Source organism: Octodon degus, unplaced genomic scaffold (genome assembly GCF_000260255.1).
Source record: "Octodon degus isolate 3935 unplaced genomic scaffold, OctDeg1.0 scaffold00112, whole genome shotgun sequence".
Lineage (NCBI taxonomy): Eukaryota > Metazoa > Chordata > Mammalia > Rodentia > Octodontidae > Octodon > Octodon degus.
Window position 1 is genome coordinate 4,596,500 of NW_004524688.1, and position 20,096 is coordinate 4,616,595.

General features: G+C 42.5%; 1 protein-coding gene across 1 annotated transcript in view; it reads left to right on the forward strand.

Moving 5' to 3' along the window:
* The first annotated feature begins 5,575 nt into the window (after window positions 1-5,575).
* The window catches only part of Slc22a2 (solute carrier family 22 member 2), a 38,717-nt gene continuing 24,196 nt past the window's right edge, over window positions 5,576-20,096 (forward strand). Inside the window, exons 1-4 of the mRNA XM_004639436.2 lie at window positions 5,576-6,865; window positions 8,375-8,478; window positions 15,608-15,762; window positions 18,321-18,489. Coding sequence (XP_004639493.2) covers window positions 6,455-6,865; window positions 8,375-8,478; window positions 15,608-15,762; window positions 18,321-18,489 — 839 coding nt within the window. The 5' untranslated portion in view covers window positions 5,576-6,454. The remainder of the gene's footprint in view (window positions 6,866-8,374; window positions 8,479-15,607; window positions 15,763-18,320; window positions 18,490-20,096) is intronic.

Here is a 20,096-nt window from a genome sequence, read left to right on the forward strand (position 1 = left end):
GCCTCTCAAAAGCTGGGATTACAGGTGTGCACCAACACACCTTTCTATATTCTACAAAGGAGCTGCATCTAAATAATTAAGGTATTAACTATTATATAATCTTTCTTTAGATTTATAGAATTCAGAATGTCTGGGAACCTTTAGATAACATCAGAATGTATAATACCACCCCTTATTCTTTAGTTCTATACATGTTAGCACATAGCAGGCAAATTGTATTAGATCTAACTTGTAGGAAAAGAGTTTGTCTTTCTGAAGGACAAGAGCTAGCTCCAGGCTGTTCAGGTCAATCGCAGTGTACTGACCGGTTAGAAAAGAAGAAAAAGAAGACACACAGCCTGGAAGATGAAGACCCTACTCAGCACACAGCCTTCCTGCCCTGCTCTTCTTTTCTCTCTGCATAAAAGCTTTGCACCCTAAGTTCCCCAAGACAGAGTCTGAGGACAATGCCCTTTCCATTGTTTCAGGATGCCAGCCCGTGAATAAAATTCAGTTTCCTCCCACCAGTTTTCATCTCCTAAGAACCGGCTTCCGAGTAGTAAGAAGAAACACGAGTCTAGGAACAATCAGGCTCTTCATCCTTCAAAGTGGTATTGAAATTGGCTAAGGACAAGGAATAGAGTCTTTAAATAATAAGATGATTAAGTTATCTTTCAAGAAAATCCTCCAGAACTCACTCAAGGATGATTTGGAGCTGGCTTTCAAGAGTGGACATGAGTTGAAGCCAGCTCTTACAATCAGTAACTTTTTGACCTTAAAGCTCAAACATCCTACCCCTGCAGATCATGAGAACTCCCCCTAAAAGAAACATGTAACCTGTGAAGAAGCATCATGAGCCTCTGTATCTATTCTCCTTTTCCAGGCAGGCGCGTATGCTCTGAGCTATCTCCCTGGCCCTTTCTTCTTTTCATCATGTAATCAACCAGCAACTTCTCTTTTTCCTTCCTGTAAATCCCCCCCTTACCAACTGATTTGGAAGGCAGATGTGAGCTTTGCCCAGCCCCTTGCCGCCTTGCCACGTGACCACAGTGCAAAGTCTTTTTGTTTTGCAAAAACCTCGTGCCACAGTATTGGCTGCTGTGTATGTTGGGCAGTAAGTCCTTGTTCAATACTAAAATCCGACCAGGCTGGCCTGCCTTCAGTGTGAATTATTAGGTCTGTTTATCCGGAATCCTTCTGACACTGATGCTGTTTCTCAGTAACGTTCCATCCCCTGACCCGTGCTCTGCTTCTTGGCTATAACTTCCAAACTGCCCGTGCTATATTCAGAGTTGAGCATAACCTCTCTCCCCACTGCAAAACTTGATTGCTCTGGCAACTGTACCAATGAAGACAGTTTTGAAAAAAGTCTTTTCTTTAGCAAATGCTGACAAACAATTTCTTTAACAGAAGCTAAGAGCCAAAGCTCATATTCACTGAAATCCGAACTAGTTCCAGCATTTGACCCAGCGCTACCTTTTCTTTTTAGCTTGTGTAGATAATAATAGCCAAAGGATTAAATATTTCAATTTTCTCTTATCAATTTGTATTGTCGTATGCATCCAGGGAACCAACTCTTCAAGAATTGGGTCCACATCTCAATTCTACTGGTAATTTTCACCTTTAGTAACTAAGCACAGATCATCAGTGGCTCCCCACCATCACTGACCATGTGACCACCAAGGAGAAAGGGTTCTTTCAAACTTTCTCTCCCCAAACCATGTGTTTCTATAGCCAAGGCCATTCTAGCAAATTCCACTAAAACCAACTTCACCAACCAAATCAGGTTGTTAGAAAATAAGGGCAAGTGGCTGGACTTAGAAAGGTCTTTTGAAAATAATACAGAAAAGCCATTGAAAGGTGGCCAAGGAACCTGCCAGAGGTAGAAGAATCAGGAGGCCCTAGACAATTCATTGCTCTGTCCCTCACAGCAGCAGCTAAAATTTTATGGCTTTAATTTTGATACTTTTGCTTCCTCCATCTGCATTCACTTTTTAAAAAGGTATTTTAAAGAGAATAGTTCACAATTTGCCGTTTCATCCAGCCCTCTGTCAGTGTGATCTACTCCACTCGAATATGCTTCTTTGTAACCCAGGACCACAGTGCTATAATCATACTTCTATAATAAAAAAATAGCTCTTTAATATCATTTACTTTCCTGTCCATCTTACAATTTTCATAATTGTCTGAAAGATTCCTTTTATGGTTGATCCAAACGTAGTCTCCTAATGGCATTTGGTTTTATGCCCTGATGGCTTACTGATTCCTCTGGGAATAGGCTGCCAGGAGACTGTTCAGAATCTGCATTTGGCTAATTGCTTTCTTATATTACCACTTGTTAACTTTATCCCCAACAGGGTTTATCAACCGACAAATTTGGAGACAGACTTCAATCAATTCCGGGGTATGTTTTAGGTTGCATGCTGTGTGTTATCTACGATATTTCAAAACATGGCCTATGAAGTTAAGTTGTACTGTTTCTTTTTTAAAAAATCGTTAATTCTCATACTCAATAACTGTGCCTATTTGTGGAATACAGGTGAAATTTTGATATCCATATCTTGTAGTAGTGACATCAGGATAATCAGTATATCAACCACTGCAAACATTTTTCTTTTTGGTGAGAACGTTCAAAATACTCTTTTAGCTATTTTGAAATATATGGTGTATTATGATTAGTGACAGTCAGCCCACTGTGATAGTCATCACACCAGAACTTATTCCTTCCAGTTGCAACTTTGTCCAACTTTCGTTGAGGGCAAGATGGGTGTGTGGCTTCAAACGGCATGAGTCTGAACGCTTCGGTGTGAAGCTCTTCAGCTCATCATCTATTGAATTTCACTTCCGCTGAAGACTGATGCCAAGATCAATTTTTTCACGAGATGTTAAAAAAAAAAACCCACAATGAATCCATACATGCAAAATACTTCATGTGTCTCATTGTGCTGCAGTTATTCTTTCTGGTACTTAAAATTGTCCCATGTGGGCCAATGGGAGCATCTTCAGATGCTCCTTCTGTCCTGCTGACAGGACCCGTAGCCTCAGCTTTCTTGTTTACTATCCCAACAGAACGCCACAGGCTCGTAAAGCTCACTTCCTGCCCCTCATCTGGATTCAACAACCTTTTTCAGGAAGTGTTTTCTCTTTCATGAGCTCTGCTCCTCCTCTGGACCAAAGTCATAACACAAGAAACGTGTAAGGGGCCAGCCAAACAGCTCAACAGATTAAAGCGCCTGCAAGCAGGCATAGGGGCCAGGAGTTCGATCCCCGGGCCTGCTGTGCTGACCCCATCCCCGGGGCACGCTGAGATGGCAATTGAGACTGGGCTTGGTGGCGTGTGCCTGTCATCCCATCTTTTGGGAGGCTGTAAACAGGTGGATCACTATGAGTCTGATCTAGTAGTGAGACCCTGAACACCCTGTAGACCCTTCCCTAAAATACTAAATGAATAAATAAATAAGGAACATGTAATGGTCCTTCTTTCTAGGCCGATTTCTTTGATCTTTGAAGATCTGGTGATGAGCCTGCAGTTTTACTAGGAATTAGAAGTTCTGTTTCAAACATGTGTTTTACATTTTCAAATCACTCTGAAATTAGAATATTCCTTTGACATCAACACACACCTGTTTTGAAATCTCCTTATCAAAAACAGATGGCGCATCACACACACGGTTTTCTATGATTCTGTGAGAAAAACAGTCTTAAGAAATAACTTAGTCAAGGAAGAAATTAGTTGCTGCTCTATAGATTTAAAAATTGAAAGCTGATAATTATGGCAAAGAAAATCTTACACGATTCTCCCCTCCCATTCTCCAAATGATGCAATTTCTTGTCTATAAGACCTTTCTATCTCTATTGGAGCTCATCTCTCTGGTTTTTGTTTGTTTGTTTTGTTTCTGTCTTTTGGAGGCAGGGTCTTACTACACAGCTCAGACTGGCCTTAAACTCACTCTGTAACCTATGCTGTCCTCTAACTCATGGTGATCCTCCTGCCTCAGCCTCTAGGGTACTAGGATTAAAGGTGTGCACCACCACACCTGGCCAGCTCTTCTTTTTTTTTTTTTAAAAAAAAAAAAAAACAATGCAAACAAGTTGAGTTGTTTCTGAGATTCTGGACAGGTTGAATACCCAAAAAATTCTACTTCTGTTTAGATTTGGATTTGAACAAGGAGTTTACTTTGGCAAATCAAACTATGAGAATGACCAGATATTGTGATACATGCCTGTAATCCCAGCATTCTGGAAGACTGAGGCAGGAGGATTGCAAGTTTGAGTTTATCCTGGGAAACTTTAGCAACTCAGTGAGATCCTATCTCAAAATAAAAAGAGGGCTGGGAATGTAGCTTAGTGCAAAAGCCTGGGCTCAACCCCTAGTACAGGTGAACTATGAGCCCAACCAAAGAGTTCTGGAACAGTGTTCTGCCTGTATGTCCAAGCTGAAGGTCCAACCTAGTACATAGGGCAGGAAGAGATTTCCTCATCCACTCTCAGGTTCATGGCTGAGGCCCTTAAAACAAAATATAGATGGATATAGACTGGTAAGAGAAAAGCATGCCAATTTATTTAATAAAAGCTTTGCATGACGAGAGAGTCTCCAGAAATAAAGACCCAAATATTCAGGGACACTAGTGTATCTTTATTCTTAGGTGTGATGCTTTATTATAGAGCGTCATAGAAAAGTATGACTGAATAAAGAGGTGTAATGGTAGCACTTGGGAGACTCAGCTTGCTCGGTGTCCCTGTGTGTTCTTTTCATCCCTGCACATTCTCTCAAATGTGAATTGATTACTTGCTTCAGGCAAGAAGGGCAAGGATAGGCTGATTGGGGCTGGCATGTCCAATCTCTAGCTTTCAAGGCTGATTATTTTCCAGCTAGGTCTTATCTTCGGGGAGTCATGAGTGATGCCCTTTGGCTGGGAAGCTTTGCTTGTTGAGCCTCTCATGTTATAAGACTGATTTTACCACAGCTCTGCACTGGGACTCACTCCTGTGTTAGGGCCTTGAAGGAAAAGTGTCAAATGACTGTGTAAATCCAGTGCTGTAAGTGATCTGACACCTTACCTTTGTCTTATCTGATCATTTCCTCTAAGCAATTTGTAATGAGTTTCAACATCACTTCCCTTTGGCCCACGATATCGTCCTCCCTCATCTGGAGCCCTCTTGCTCATGGTGCAAAGATCTGGTGTCTAGACACAGACTGTGTCCATGAGTCAAATCAAGCGCAAACCTTTGTAGATTTCTCGCATCCCTGGGAGCAGAGGGAGTTTGGACAGCCTTAGTCACTTTTTAACTTGCCCACTCCCACAGTCTTCCGGTGAATAACAGAAGAGCTGACGGCAGCCTCAGCTTCTGACTAATGCACGGAGGACTCTGGCCACCTCCAAGGCAGTCCCTGGACAGCCAGACCTGTCTATCACTTAGTAAGTGACCAAGGGACTGCAGTGCCTTGGCCTTTGCAGAGGCTCTGCGTGAGCCAGACAAGAAAACGGAGAGGCCAGCAAGTCTACACCTTACACCGTGCTGCTACACTCAGTGCATGTTCAACAAAGGAGAAAGAGGAGGGAGAAGAGAAAAGCAAGCTGGACTAAATTTCTAGGGCTGTATTGTGCAGGTATATCAGAGAGCCACCCCTGCTTGGTAGAGTTATAATGCTCTGAGGGTCATCCTGCCCAGCAAGAAAGATGGCCTGCCTGTCCTTTTGTATTTGGATGCCCTGATGACCATCCTAAAGAGACACCTCTAACTTCAGAAATACCTAGGATTGAAAAAAGACAATGACACAAAACGCTTTCATCCGCATTCGTACTAGATCTCTGTGTGAAGCAAACATTTTATTCCTTCTGCTCACATGGTTGAGGGGAAGGCCAGGAAGATAACATCTGGAGAAATCAAAGCAAGCAGTCACAGCATGCCTTCCGAGCCCACTTGTTTGTAGAAAGAGTCCAGCTGCAGAACTGGAGTGTGACGCGAGACCCTGGTGCACTCTATGCCAGGCAAGCACAGCCCAAAGTGCTGCCCTTTCCACCGCACCTGACGCCAAGGCCAGCTGTTCTGGTGAGATAGGAATATATTAATTTCCTGGACACCTGGCACGATAGAGAAAGATTAACACACGACGATATGTGCAGAGACTGAGATTTTTTCCCCATGTGTTACAGAGAAAGGATTGTTTGCACGCTAACAAGAGGCAGAGGCAAACTCAGAGAGAATGATGTTACAGTAAACACAACATTGCGCCCCAGGGGCCTCTCTAAGTATTTCCGGGCAGCAACAGGACCTTCCCTCACTAGAGGGGGGTGCAGTTTGAAGTTGGCCGAATCAAGCACAAGCCTGGCCCATAGGCTGGTCCCTTTCTTAAAGTCAGCTAACTTTCACCCTTCGACTCTCCGTCCTGAGCTGCACTGAGCTGGCTGCAGCCACTCGCAACAGCACTTGGGACATTGTACTGGACTTAGGGCTGTAGCCTCCAGGAATCATGCCATCAGTGGATGATATTTTAGAGCATATAGGGGAATTCCATTTTTTCCAGAAACAAACATTTTTCCTCTTAACGCTTCTCTCGGCTGCCTTCACCCCCATCTATGTGGGCATCGTCTTCCTGGGCTTCACCCCCAACCACCGATGCAGGAACTCCGGGGTGGCTGAGCTGAGCCAGCGATGCGGCTGGAGCCAGGCCGAGGAGCTCAACTACACAGTGCCGGGCCTGGGGACTGCGGACGAGGCCTTCCTCAGCCAGTGCATGCAGTATGAGGTGGACTGGAACCAGAGCACCCTTAGCTGCGTGGACCCTCTGTCCAGCCTGCCTGGCAACGGGAGCCTCCTACCTCTGAGCCCCTGTCAGGATGCCTGGGTATATGACACACCTGGCTCCTCCATCGTCACCGAGGTAAGTGACTTTGAACACAAAAGGCAAATAATTGAGCTTTCCTAGGGAAGAAACCAGAAAAGGCTTGGTTCTTTAAATTGCCTAGACATGCTCTTTGGTGTTGATGTATATTATAAAATCCTAGTTTCCAAGTGAAAGCATGCAACTTCTAATTTGTCTAGAGTATGAGTGGATTAGTTAAAACTGCCTCAGATTCTGACAATGATTGTAGCTCATGCAAGTCTCAGCAGTAAGAAACAAGCAAAGGACTTGATGCCAGGAAAGGGAATATTTTAAAGCTTCCTCTTTTTTCTGGAAGCTCTACCTCTCCCTCTGCTTTCCCACCGCACAAGAGACAGGGAGAACGTGTGGCCTTCACCTGGACGGTGCTTCACTGTGTGAGTCACTATGCTCGTCTCTCTCTCTCTTTTTTTTTTTTTTTTTTTTTTTTGCAGAACCGGGGATTGAACTCAGGCCCTTGCACTTGCCAGGGAAGCTCTTATTCTACTGAGCCATCTCCCCAGCCCCTATGCTCGTCTCTTGATAACTGTTTTTCTTCTTTAATTTGCCCCCCGTCCATAGGAAATCATTTGATCTGGAGATCATGCTGTCACACAATTATTTTGATCAAAAGTAGAGTCATAGCAAAATCTAATTGAAAGCTTCAATCCAATAGGAGAAAAGAATATGCACAGACGTGTTTATTGGAGACAAAGCAAAATGGAAGAGAAATTACCCTGAAAATAAAAGTGAGCACTCCAGTTTAGTTAAAAGGACCCCTTGCATAACGGGAAGATGTGCTGTGCAAAATGCACATTGGGTCAGAGGAGCTTCATTTGAAAGATAGTAGTGAACAGTTGTGTGGGCTATTGCAATATAGAGGTTTGTGGACGCAACGCTATATGAATCTAAGAGGTTCTACAGTGCAGCTAATTCCATCCCTTTGTACAGAGAAGAGGACACTGAGACCCGGAATAGAGCAAAGTTCTATGTTCAACACAGATTGAGTGACAGCAGAATTAACTCTAGAAGTCAAATGTCCTGATTCCCGGGCCAGCATCTGCTGACCCCACCCCCTATTCCAGACGAAAGCAATGCAATAGCAATTAGCTAGACACTCTGAATCTCTAACTGTTAAAAAATCAGCTAAGAAATGCTCAACAACCTAGTCTCCTCCTTTCTTCTATGTTATGTCCACTCAGCTATTTACCTCTGTGTATTAAACTTAGGAAGGAAAAATGAAGGAAAAAAAACTGGGAGAAAAATGGATTTATTTATAAGTGGAATCATTCTGTATGTTTAGCTGATTAGCCACTCCTCTAGTTCAGTCAGATGTCACACTGTAAGGTGGCATGCCAGATGGATTTAGGCACACGTATTTTGGTGGCGTAAAGAACCTGGTCAAGAAACTGTTGGGTTATTGCCACTCAGCCATATCCATAGTTTAAAGTGAGCTTCTGGCTGACCTGTGTCTAACACGATTATGCTTTCTTTCCCTCTTGGCCTGGAACATGTCTCCCCTCTGGACAGTTCAACCTAGTGTGTGCCAACTCCTGGATGCTGGACCTGTTTCAGTCAGTGGTGAATGCAGGCTTTTTTATTGGTGCTGTGGCCATTGGCTACCTAGCAGACAGGTAGGTGAAACACCTATAGGGCAGCTTCCCAGTCTTAGATTTCTTCTACCACTTTGATAATGACTCATGCCTTTATTTTCAAATGCTCTAGGATTAGGGAAAGACATTTCAGCACTAGGCAGCACTTTTTTTCTTGTTGACTATCCAACAGCCAAGAGCCAGGAAAGAGAGTAAAAGATGATTTAATTCCTTTTGTAATCCCTATTTTTTCTTTGGCCTCATTGCCTCCAACTTGGTCATGAGCCTTGAGGCCCTGTGAGTTTCTTTTGATCCTTCTCTGTCCCTCATGCGTCAGGGTCCTGAACACCTGGCCAAGCACAGAATGTCCCCATTGTCTGTCAGCCTGCAGACTTCCTTAATTCGGTTCATGGTTCCACATGGGATTGTGTGTACAGAAAGAACCATGCACATGATGAGTCTAGTGAAAGTGGAACTTGGCAGTGTACCCCAGAAGAGGAAGAGACCCTTCCACAGAGCCAGAATCCCCTCAAAGATGAAGAGAGGCCATATAACAATTGGCCCTCTCAGAGAAGTCCATGCGGCGTTCACACTAAGCAAGCAAGCCCTGCATCTGATTCACCCAGCATTTTAATCCCACATCACTTAAAGATCCTTAGAGCATGAGTCTTTGATCTATTGATGACCAACTCTTTATTTTTAGGAGTCTTCAAAAGGAAAAGGAACAGAATCGCTTGTTTTATGCCTGATAAGCACTTTAAGTAACTGGGCCAACTCAAGTCATTATCAAATATTCATAATGCTGGCTAGGAACTGAGTGTTTTCTCAGTGCCAGACACTGCATATGAGGTTGTAGACAAACTAGTTTCTTTAATCACCAGCCACCTAGTAAGATACAAATGTATATGCAAATGTATAGGCAGGGTGATCAAATAATATGATTAATATTTAAATTTCTATTCTAAGGGCCAGCAAGATAGCTCAGCAGACTAAGTGCTTGCTTAGGCAAGTGCAGGGGCCAGGTTTTGATCCCTGGCACCACATGCTGTGCTGGCTCTGCCCCCATGCATGCTGAGCTGGAGATGGAGTCCAGGTGTGGTGTAATCCCAGCACTAGGGAGGCTGAAAACAGGAGGATCACTATGAGACTGAGCTGTGTAGTGAAGCCCTGACACACACACAAGCACACACACACACACACAAAAATAATAATAAATTTTTATTACAATAAAAAACTCATTTCCATTAAGCCACCTTAGAATACTGGGCCTCACATCAAACATGCTAATCCCATGATTCTTGCCATGTTCTGAAGCAGTTCTGGAAGTCTTCTTTCCTGGGAGTCTCCAGTTGCACTCTCCTGTCTGCCTGGATGTGCTGTACTGAGTCAAAGCATTTGCCTTCCATGGTCATTTTGGCTTTGGGGACGGTAGGTGAGGACACACAGTGATGCCTTTATAGGACTGCTTTTCTGCTGAGTGACACTCAGCAGTAGCAGTCACTAGATTTTTTTTTATCAGATCTGGTAAAGACACTCAGGAAAGAATGTCTACATCAGAAAGAACTGCTTCCAAGACTGCTTCAGAAAGTGAGAAGAGTGAGATAAATGTGTTTGAAACAAAGCAGGATGTTTTGAGAGGGATTTGTAGCAATGTGTTTTTTTAATGTAATAACTTAAAATTTAAACACACACTATGTTTCTAATCAGCCCTTGTAACTATGCATAATTATATATAGTATATAACTATATTAAATAACTACATATTACATATAATTGCATGACTTGATTATATATTTATGTATAAAATATATTTTTAACTGTGAAATAAATATAAACATACTTTGGACTCATTATCCTTCTGTGTCCTCCCCAGCTATACCTGATGAGACCAGACCTGTGAATATAATAACAAATATAGGCAAATACTTTCTCTGGTTGTATGCTAGTCTCAGGCTGACTAAAAGCAGCAAATGTATCTGCAGTCCACAAGGAGAGCTCAGTGCCGTTGCAGGGCCTGGGCCCATCTGGCAGCAGGAGGGAGGAAGGATGACAGCAGAGGTGCTGAACTAAAAGGCCACTGTAAGGGCTGGCCAAGTAGTTCAGCAGATTAAAGCACCTGCAAGCAGGCGCAGGGGCCGGGGGTTCCATCCCCAGGCCTGCTGTGCTGGCCCTGTCCCCGGAGCGCACTGAGACAGCAATTGAGACTGGGCGTGGTTGCACACTCCTGTAATCCCAGCTCTTGGGAGGCTGTAAACAGGCAGATCCCTGTGAGTCGGATCTAGTAGTGAGACCCTGAACATCCTGTAGACCCTTCCCTAAAAAATACCCAATAAATAAATAAATTAAATAAAATAAATAAAAGGCCGCTCTAGCATCCTCATCACTGTGCGTGGTAACCAGCTGCTCAGCCTTCCTGTCACGGCCCTCCCCGGAACTTGCCGAAGTAGAGAGGAAGGTCATCATTTTTACTGCTATTGCCCCAGAACCAAGGACAGCTGTTCGGGGATGACCCAGTAAGTGGAGACAGATTCATTGACAAGGACATCAGGGTCAGGTGTTGCTCCCCCGGGCAGCTGGCTGGCAGCTCTTTGTGCCCTGGGAGCTCAGGACATGAACACTCAGCTCCCCCAGGGAAGCATGGGAGCACACAGCGTGGGCTACAGACATGAGTTAATTATTTTCTTCCCACTCAAGGAGTAGGAGGTGGGTTCCAACTCTCTCCTGAGGGTGCATTCCTGAGTGATAATGCCCAGTCAATTATCCTCCTCCTTAGATGACCTCATCATTCTGCTTCTGCTGAGGAAGTCTGACCTGGAAAGCTGATTATTCAGTATTCCTACCCAAAACATGGTGCACATGCCTTCATTTCCTCTCTTTCTCTCTCTCTCTTTCTCTTTTGGTCTCTCACTGTCTCTCTGGCTCTGGCTCTGTCCCCCCCCCCCCGATTGAACCCAGGATCTTTGAATTAGGTTCCTAGATCCTTTTTTATTTTCATTTTGAGACAGCCTGGTTAAGTGGTTATATTGTGCAGGCTAAACTTTCAATCCACCTGCTTCAGCCTCTCTGAGTGTTAGAATTGCAGGCCTATGACGTCAAGCTTGGCTTCTACTTCTTTCTCTTAAGCTGTCTCGAGGCCTTTAGATCCTTAACTCTTCTATTCAAGCACACAAGAAGGTGCAAGGAGACCAGAAGTACGACCATCGGCACAGGATTCAAAACATATGAAGCAACTCATCTTTCCCATACTTAACACCTGCAAAAATTCAGATTTTATATAAGAATTTGGGAAAAGAATCTTATGGAAACCCATTTTATCCACACACAAAATGATCATTAAGTGGAATGTAGAGTCTTCCACAAAGAATTTTTAAGAAATACCCAAATGGCTGATTGTGGTGTCTTTTCAAAACAGCGAGGAAGACAATATGAATAGCATATAAACAAGGATACAGGAAAGAAGCATTTCTACCTCATGCCTGCAACAGGCACGAGTTACCTCAAGGGCACAGATAGTCAAATGTAGTCCAATAATTAAGAAGCAGTATGTTTTGCATGCTTGCTACAATGTAACTTGTTTCTAATGTAACTTATTTAATTTTAAGTATATATAGTTTAACTTTCAATAATGGTTGTGTTTAAGGAGTAGCTTGCAAATTTTCTGAGTCGAACAATTAGCTCCCATGAGCCAATACCCTCTGTCTCTATGCTCTGGTGAACCCAGATTAAAGTAGCAAAGTCCAATCTACCAGACTGCACAGGATCTTCCAAAACAAATTGTGCGCAGACTACTATGTGCAAGCTGTTTCACTGGGAATCCACATTTGTTGATATTTCATTTAGGATTATAGCAGATTTTAAGGTAGATTTTATTATCCATTATTTGCAGAGGAGGAAAGTGAGCTGGAGTGAAATTAAAGCACCTCTTCCCAGATGCTAACATGCATGCAGATCCCCCAGAATCCTATGAGAAGTCAGGTTCTGACTCCATCTGTCTAGGCGGGCCTGAGAGTCTGCATCCTTACCCAGCCACCAAATGATGCTCGTTCATGCCCTTCCTCTATGCTGAGAGTTCTGCCATATACCAAAAAGAAAGTAGCCAAAGGAATTATAAAGTTGGCAGTACTGAGTGTCCATCATTTCTTTGCTGTCTTGTCTGTTTATTTTTCATGTAATCCTCAAATAGCACTGTATCCTCAATTGGACCATGTTCCACGGTGAAGTTTCCCTACATCATGGATTGTGTTTCCTGGCTTAGATTCTCCAGTGATGAGTATTCCCTCTTCCTTATCCAAGGATTTCGTCCATTATAGGAGCATCACTGTTACACTGTGTGCCTGAATCAGTCATGGATGTTGAAGAAGTACCACTTGAGCAAGTGTTTATAGATTCCAGAACCTGAGGATAAAAGAAAGGGGTTAAGGCAGTAGAATGGGAGTAAGGCACTAAAATTAAGGAACATGTGACCTTGGAAGGTTTGTAATTAAAAGTCAAGGGGTTGTATATTTACAGCAGAGAGCAATTAACAGAAAATCAGGACATGACATGGCCAAAGAGAGTTTTAAAAAGTTTTTAATTACTAATGCAACTGATTTAACTTTAAATTTGAGGTTTAAAACATTAACAATCTAAAGTAGTTATTCATGATTGTCTTACTTTTCTTTTTGCTGAGGCAAAATGCCCAACACCCAAAGTTAAAGGAGCAGAGGTTCATTCCAGTTTGCAGTTTGTGGAGCTTTCAGTTCCTAGTCAGCTGTCTCCAAGGCAGGATGGCATCGCAGAGGGGAAACTGTTCATGACAGGAAGGTAGCAGACTGTGAAAGCAGAAAGCAGCAAGTGGCAAGTGATCACACCAACCCTCTTTCTGTCCCGAATGCTCTGCCCAGGCTTCCCACCCTTCAGGGCAGGTAGCACTCACTCCCACCATTCACACCCAGAACTATGCCAGGCCAATCAGTGGACTCATTTAGTAATCATACACCCTAAATCTCAGCATCACACAGTCTAGATCCAGCCACCTCTGAAAAGCCCCTTCTAGGGCCACATGAGGCTTTGGGGGAAATATCTAGACATAAACCATAACAATGATGTTAGTATTTGAAATAGTGAACAGAACACCATTGCCTATTAATAAAAACAGCAGTTATAAAGTCTTCATCCACCATTAGGATGTGCAATACTAGTGACAAATATTTATTCTAGTTGAAGAGGATGAAAGGAAGACTAGATATAACATTGTTTTCTCTGAAATATTTTTAAAATATCCAAAGCAAACTAGGATGTCTTTTAGAACACAACTAGCAGACTAGGATGAAAATGTAAGAGGTCTCAAGTCCATTCTCCGACATCCAGCTGGTTTAGTCCATGTTGTGTTACTGTAATGTAATACCCTTGAGTCAGTAACTCTACAGAGAGAAGAGGTTTATTTAGTCCAGTTCTGGAGGTTTGATTGTGTGATACCACATCAACTCAGTTCTCTGGCCATCTTAAAGATGGAAGCATTTAACAATAGAGACCTAGTAACTCTTACAAATACACTTGGTGTACTTTATTGCTTTATGTCACATTTTAAATTGAGCATTAAGAGAACGTAGGGGGTTGGGGGGCACTTTGAGGTAGGTTCTCACTATGTATTCAAACTGGCCTTGAATTCATTATGTAGCCTCAGCTAATCCAAAATTTGCAATAATCCTCCTGCCTCAGTCTCCCAAGTTCTGGGGCTATAAGCATGTGCCACCACGCCTGGCAAAAAGCACAGTATTTTAATTGTAACTCTTCCAGTTGCTCTATCTAGAGATCTGTTGCCATTTTGCTCTTCAGGGAAGTTTTTGTCCCAAAGAAAGTCAGGATTATAGTTTTTTCTAATGGATTGAGTTGGTGTAGTGTTTTCTTGGTTATCAAAACTATTCTCATGGCTTTGGGATTTTGACTGGGTGAGTATTAATAGTGTGTGGGAAAGCACGCCACTCTGTACAGTCTTGCCTGTGTCATGTACACAGGACACAGAAGGATACATCCAGCAAACTGGGTTGCAAATGACTTTATTCTTTGCATCTCATGCTTTTGTTTCATATAATGTATATGTCAACTTTCCAAAACAGTGAAGATTATTTTTAAAGCTCACAAAACATAATGTTAAGAACACATATGAGAAGAACAAGTCACTCCAAAAACAGGAAACCAGGTAGTGATTCAAGGGTCAGTTTGCTCTTTTACAGCTGACTTTCTTGAGAACCTCCTTAATCCTCTGTGAGGTCAGGGCCCCTAAAAACCCACAGGTCTCCCTTAGACACCACGTTTTAGCAAGTTCCCATCTCCTAACACTCTCACAGTGAAACTAAGTTTCCAACACACATATCCCTGGAGGACAAAACACATTCAAACCTTGGTACCCGCTTCGCAAGCAGAGGAAGAAAGCAAGGAAGACTGTGCTGAGCTCCTTGTCTCCAATAACCTTACTTAATCCTCTCTCCAGCTGGTAGGATAAGTCTTTGCCATCTAAAGAAATTCAATATGGTTGAATAACTTGCCAAACACATACTAAGTGGTAAGACAATAATTAAACCTAATTTGCCAGGGTTTTGTGCTCTATTCTTGGACAACTCTCCAAAGTCCCTAAACTCATGGAAGCTGAGTTCCCTCAAATCTAAAGTATGGAGTTCATCCTACCAGGATGACAAAAACACCTTGAAATTGTGTGAAGCCAGAGACATAGAGACATGGAAAGAACACAAAATTTCAAAAGTATTGTAGAAAAGAAAAAGGCATGTGTCCTGACTATCAAATTTTGTTTTTCCCAAAGTAAAGGTGGGCAGTTGGTTGAGACTGTGAATGCAAAAAGTCCAGCTCATAGGATGATGTAAGACCCGACTAGGCCCTTGGGGCATTAGCACTGGGTGGCCTGGAAGGACGAATCCTTCCTGAATGCTCACCACAATGTGGAGCTGAGATTCTTCCGCCCTGTAGAGAACAGGGCTGTGTGTCAATTAGTAGTACACTAATACAAACTCCTAAATGGAACTCAAGCAAGGAGTCATTTTTGTGGCTATAAACCCTTGACTGTAATTTAGAATTAATTTCTGCTTTTAATTTGATTTCCATAACTTCCATGAACTTTCTACAATTTTTATGAATCAAATTTAATTGTTTGCTTTTGTTGTTTATCTCGCCACAGGTTCGGCCGTAAAATCTGCCTCTTGGTCACAGTTCTCATAAACGCCTCCTCGGGGGTTCTCATGGCCATTTCCCCAAACTACACATGGATGTTACTGTTCCGCTTGATCCAAGGCCTGGTCAGCAAAGCGGGCTGGGTAATCGGCTACATCTTAAGTAAGGATGCTTGTGGCTGCAGGTGTGGGGGCACCGACAGGGACCTGGCTGCCAAGGTAGTGCTAGGTGGTGGTGGAGCGAGGAGCCGGCTTCAGGCAATGTTGGCAGATTTATTCTGTATCCAGGAATTTTTTAAAAAATTGTCTAATCAACTCACTTTGCATTCTTCCTGTGTAAAGAGAACAACAGAGGCAGAGATAAGGTTAAGCATCTTGCCACCAGGATGACTGTTTGGGAATTTTTTTTTTCTGTACCCTGCAGTGTTATGTAGAGGAGAAACCTAAGCCACTATGCAGATAGGATGGGATCTTACAGATGCAAAGGTGAGAGATCTGTTGGATGTAAAAAGGACTGTATTGCTCTGCGTATATCCATTCTAATAAAACACTCTAATCCTCAATTTGGGTACCAAAAGAAAAGAAAGATGGAGAATACAAATGCTGTGCTGGCCGTAGGCTCGGCACCCCAGCAAGCCATTTGTAAAATCAGGAATATAATTTACACCCTCCTCAGTGGTAACCAGAGTACGGTTAGAATCCATGGACTGTGAGAGCATATTTAAAGTCCAACAACAGGCCATCCTCAGAGTAATACTAGGAAAAATCACAGCTATAATTAGATCTTTTAAATTAACCTCCACTGTTACTTTCTCTTTGGTTACATTTGAATACCATCTACTCAAAGGGAAAGGGACATTTTGAAATATCCTACCAATAGTAATGATAGTAAAGCTTTTTAGACATGAGAGAACTTGAATGTACATGCTCACACAGATCTAAAACCTATTAAAGTCAATTGAGAAATTTGTGACAGGAAGAGATGATTCTCAATGCTATTCCTGCCAGGGCAGACAGGCATCTAAAATAGCATTTGCCCAACAAAGAGATCATGTATGCAGTTATTCAACCAATAATTTGGCTTCTAGAACATGCAATCTGTAGAATTTAATTGTGTACATGTATATTCAAGGAGAAGTCAATCTCAGCCATTTCTTCTCCAGTCCTTCTAAATATCCTTGAACCTTTGATGTGTACCTTGTTATTCCCCTTCCTACCAACCTTCCCCCAAACTCATGCATGACACCAGCCACTTTGAAAGATATTTGTGTTTATTTATTGAGTACTTTCTTTTCTTTTTTTTTTTTTGCGAAACCAGGGATTGAACTCAGGCCCTTGCACCTGTCAGGCAAGCGCTTATTCTACTGAGCTACTGAGCTATCTCCCTGGCCCCTTCTCTTTCTTTCCTTCTATCCAATTATTTAGCTGTTTTTAAATACTTCAAATAATTCAGTTCCTTATAGAAATACTTCAGGATACATTTCTGTTTGGTTAATATCTAGTTGCAGGCTTTAACATATTTGCCAAAGATTTAGAGCTAAAGTTGTGGTTTGTGGTCCACCTGGAGCTTCAAGGCTGCCATGTTTGTCATATGAAAATAACACTCCTCTAGTTTCACGTACATGGGCCGCCTGCACCCTCCACAGTGCAGTCATGGAATAAAGCTGATTGCTATACTGTGTGCAGAGAGTATCATGCTGGTAAATTGATTCTTAGAAGGTAAAAAGCCTGGACTTGCAGTTGTTTTCCAACTTCCTAGGTTTAAATACTTCCACCATAGCTGATTTCAAGATAATAATAAATTTAACAACTAGTTTCCAAAATTCCTGGAAGTTGTAAAATGCACTCTTGCAGCCACTACTTCCAGATTCAATCTCTTTCTCAATCTTTAGCCTTTTGCACAGATAACTAAGATTGCAAAGGAAACTTTTTTTTTTTTTTTTTAAGGACAGAGTCTACAGGGTCTCATTATGTAGACAAGACTTATAGTGATCCTCCTGTTTACAGCATCCCAAGTGCTGGGATTACAGGCATGCGCCACCATCCCCAGTCTCAATTGCATGCCCTGGGGTCAAAACCAGCACAGCAGGCCCAGGGATCGAACTCCCGGCCCATGTATCTGCCTAAGCAGGCACTTATTCCACTGAGCTATTTGGCTGGCCCTTCAAAGGAAATGTTAACCTTGCAAGAGAACAAGTTATAGTCAGGTATTCATTTGCATAAAAGTTGTCTACAATGTAAATTTGATGCTTGATACATTCATTTCAATCTTGAGTTATCACTGTCATTATTCTAGGTGAAAATTCTGCACTTTGCTGAAATATAATTGCAATGGACTCTGAAATCTTTCTTTCTTTCTTTCTTTTTTTTTTTTTTGTGGAACCAGGGATTGAACTCAGGCCCTTGCGCTTGCCAGGGAAGTGCTTATTCCACTGAGCCATCTCCCTGGCCCTGAAATCTTTCTATACATTAAATAATTTTGTTCATATTGGCAAGTCTTTGGTTTTAAATCTGATATAGCATTAGAGTTCTATTAATTAATACATCAGCTATAACTGTGATACAACAAGCCCCCAAAGAATATTTCTAAAAATTCAGAGAGCTGTATGGAAAACCCTAGAGTCTGCCCCATGCATCTGAGGCTGGTGTTCTGGTTTCCTCATAGCTGGGCAGCAGCTCACAGTGGTGCTGAATGTGTTGTCCTTTGGATTCTCTCTGCAGTTACAGAGTTTGTTGGACTGAGCTATCGGAGAACAGTGGGGATCTTTTACCAAGTCGCCTTCACCGTTGGGCTCCTGGTGCTAGCAGGGGTAGCGTACGCTCTTCCCCACTGGAGGTGGCTGCAGCTTGCCGTCACTCTGCCCAACTTCTGCTTCCTGCTCTATTACTGGTAAGTCCATTTGGAATGAAAAGGAGATATGGTAAGGTCATTTATTTTGTTAAAATATGCACACTTTACTTCTAAATTCCAGGGTTTCCTTTGTGTTGTTGTTGTTGTTTTTTTTTTTCATAGAAACCCCATTTCCAAGTTTCAAAGATAAAAATCACATCCTCCCCCAGAGGGAATCAAATGTCATTTCACTTTGGGCATAAGATTTTTGTGACCTTGGTCCTAAATCTCAGATAATTTATTTAGTGTTAAAATTAGCTTCCAGCAACTTCAATATGACTTAGACTACAGACCCAGAAGAGAGCTTGCTCTTGCTGTTCTGTTCCTCACTGGTAGAAGCTTTAGGATAGAGAAGGATGAGCACAACACTCATTTCACCACTCACCCACTCCCACACCCAAGGCAGACAACCTCAATCAATCACAGCACCCATCATCTGAAATAAAACCATCATGGCACTCCAGGACCGTACCAACCAATCACCATGACCAAAGCAAATTGAATATACTCCCAAGAGAAACATATGGAAGATTGCAGAAGCGATTAGAAAACCATAACATCCCTGAAATAAAGCAGACAAGATGCTGGATTGCCAGACTACATCCTTCTCTACTTATTCTTTTCCTCCTGGACATATCAGCTTATTTTTCCTGTAATTGTCTTGCCTAAAAATTAAACATCTCCACCCTTCCCAAGAGGTCTGTTTCTTTTCCAAAAGCTAGTAAAGCTCTGTGATTTAGTTCAGGATTCCAGAACAAACACCACAGACAGGGCGCCTAACCAGTGGACGCTCATTTCCCATAGTCATGGGGCTAGGAAGTTAAAGGTCAAGATGCTGACGGATTTCCGTCCCATCTCATGCTTGCAGAGATCTTTCTTCTCTTGTGTCCTCACAGGGCAGAAACTGAGTGAGAGAGCTCTGGCCTCACTTCCTCTTCTTCTAAGGACACCAATCTCATCATCAGTGTCACCTCATCTCAAAGCTTCACCTAAATCTAATTACTGCCCAAAGGCCCCACCTCCAAGTCCCACACGGGATCAGGGCTTCAATGTGCGAATGTGTCCGCTATACTCTGAGATTAATCCTCGTCTCCCTTGTCACCCTGTGCTCACTTTTGCTCCTCTCAGTTTGCCCTTTTCCTCTTCCCATTAGGAAATCTTATTTCTCAACTAAATTGTGCCAGCAGATTTCACCTGCTCTTGTAGACATTTCCTTACTGTCCTCTGATTCACCTTCACATAAAAATTTAAAAACCCAGTTTCTCCATGTCACTCCTGTGTTTAAAAGTCTTTCAAAATTTTAATCCCCTGTGAATAAAGAACTTAGTGTTTCCACCTGCCAGCCAAGCCTGCCCATTATTCAAGTTCTGGCCATCTCTGAGCACTTTTGGCCACTTGGCACTCCATAAAATCAAGTTGAAATTTTATATACAGTATTCCATGACGAGGGCACACTTTTGAAAGGTTATTTGAGACACAGCAGGAAACAGGCTTCTAGGGGAAGGAAGGGAGGGAGGTCGGTCAGGTAGAAATTATTGATGTCTTCCTAGAAAGACAAGACAAGGGGCTAAACTAAGAAGCAGTGTGTAGGGAGAGCAGGGGAAAAA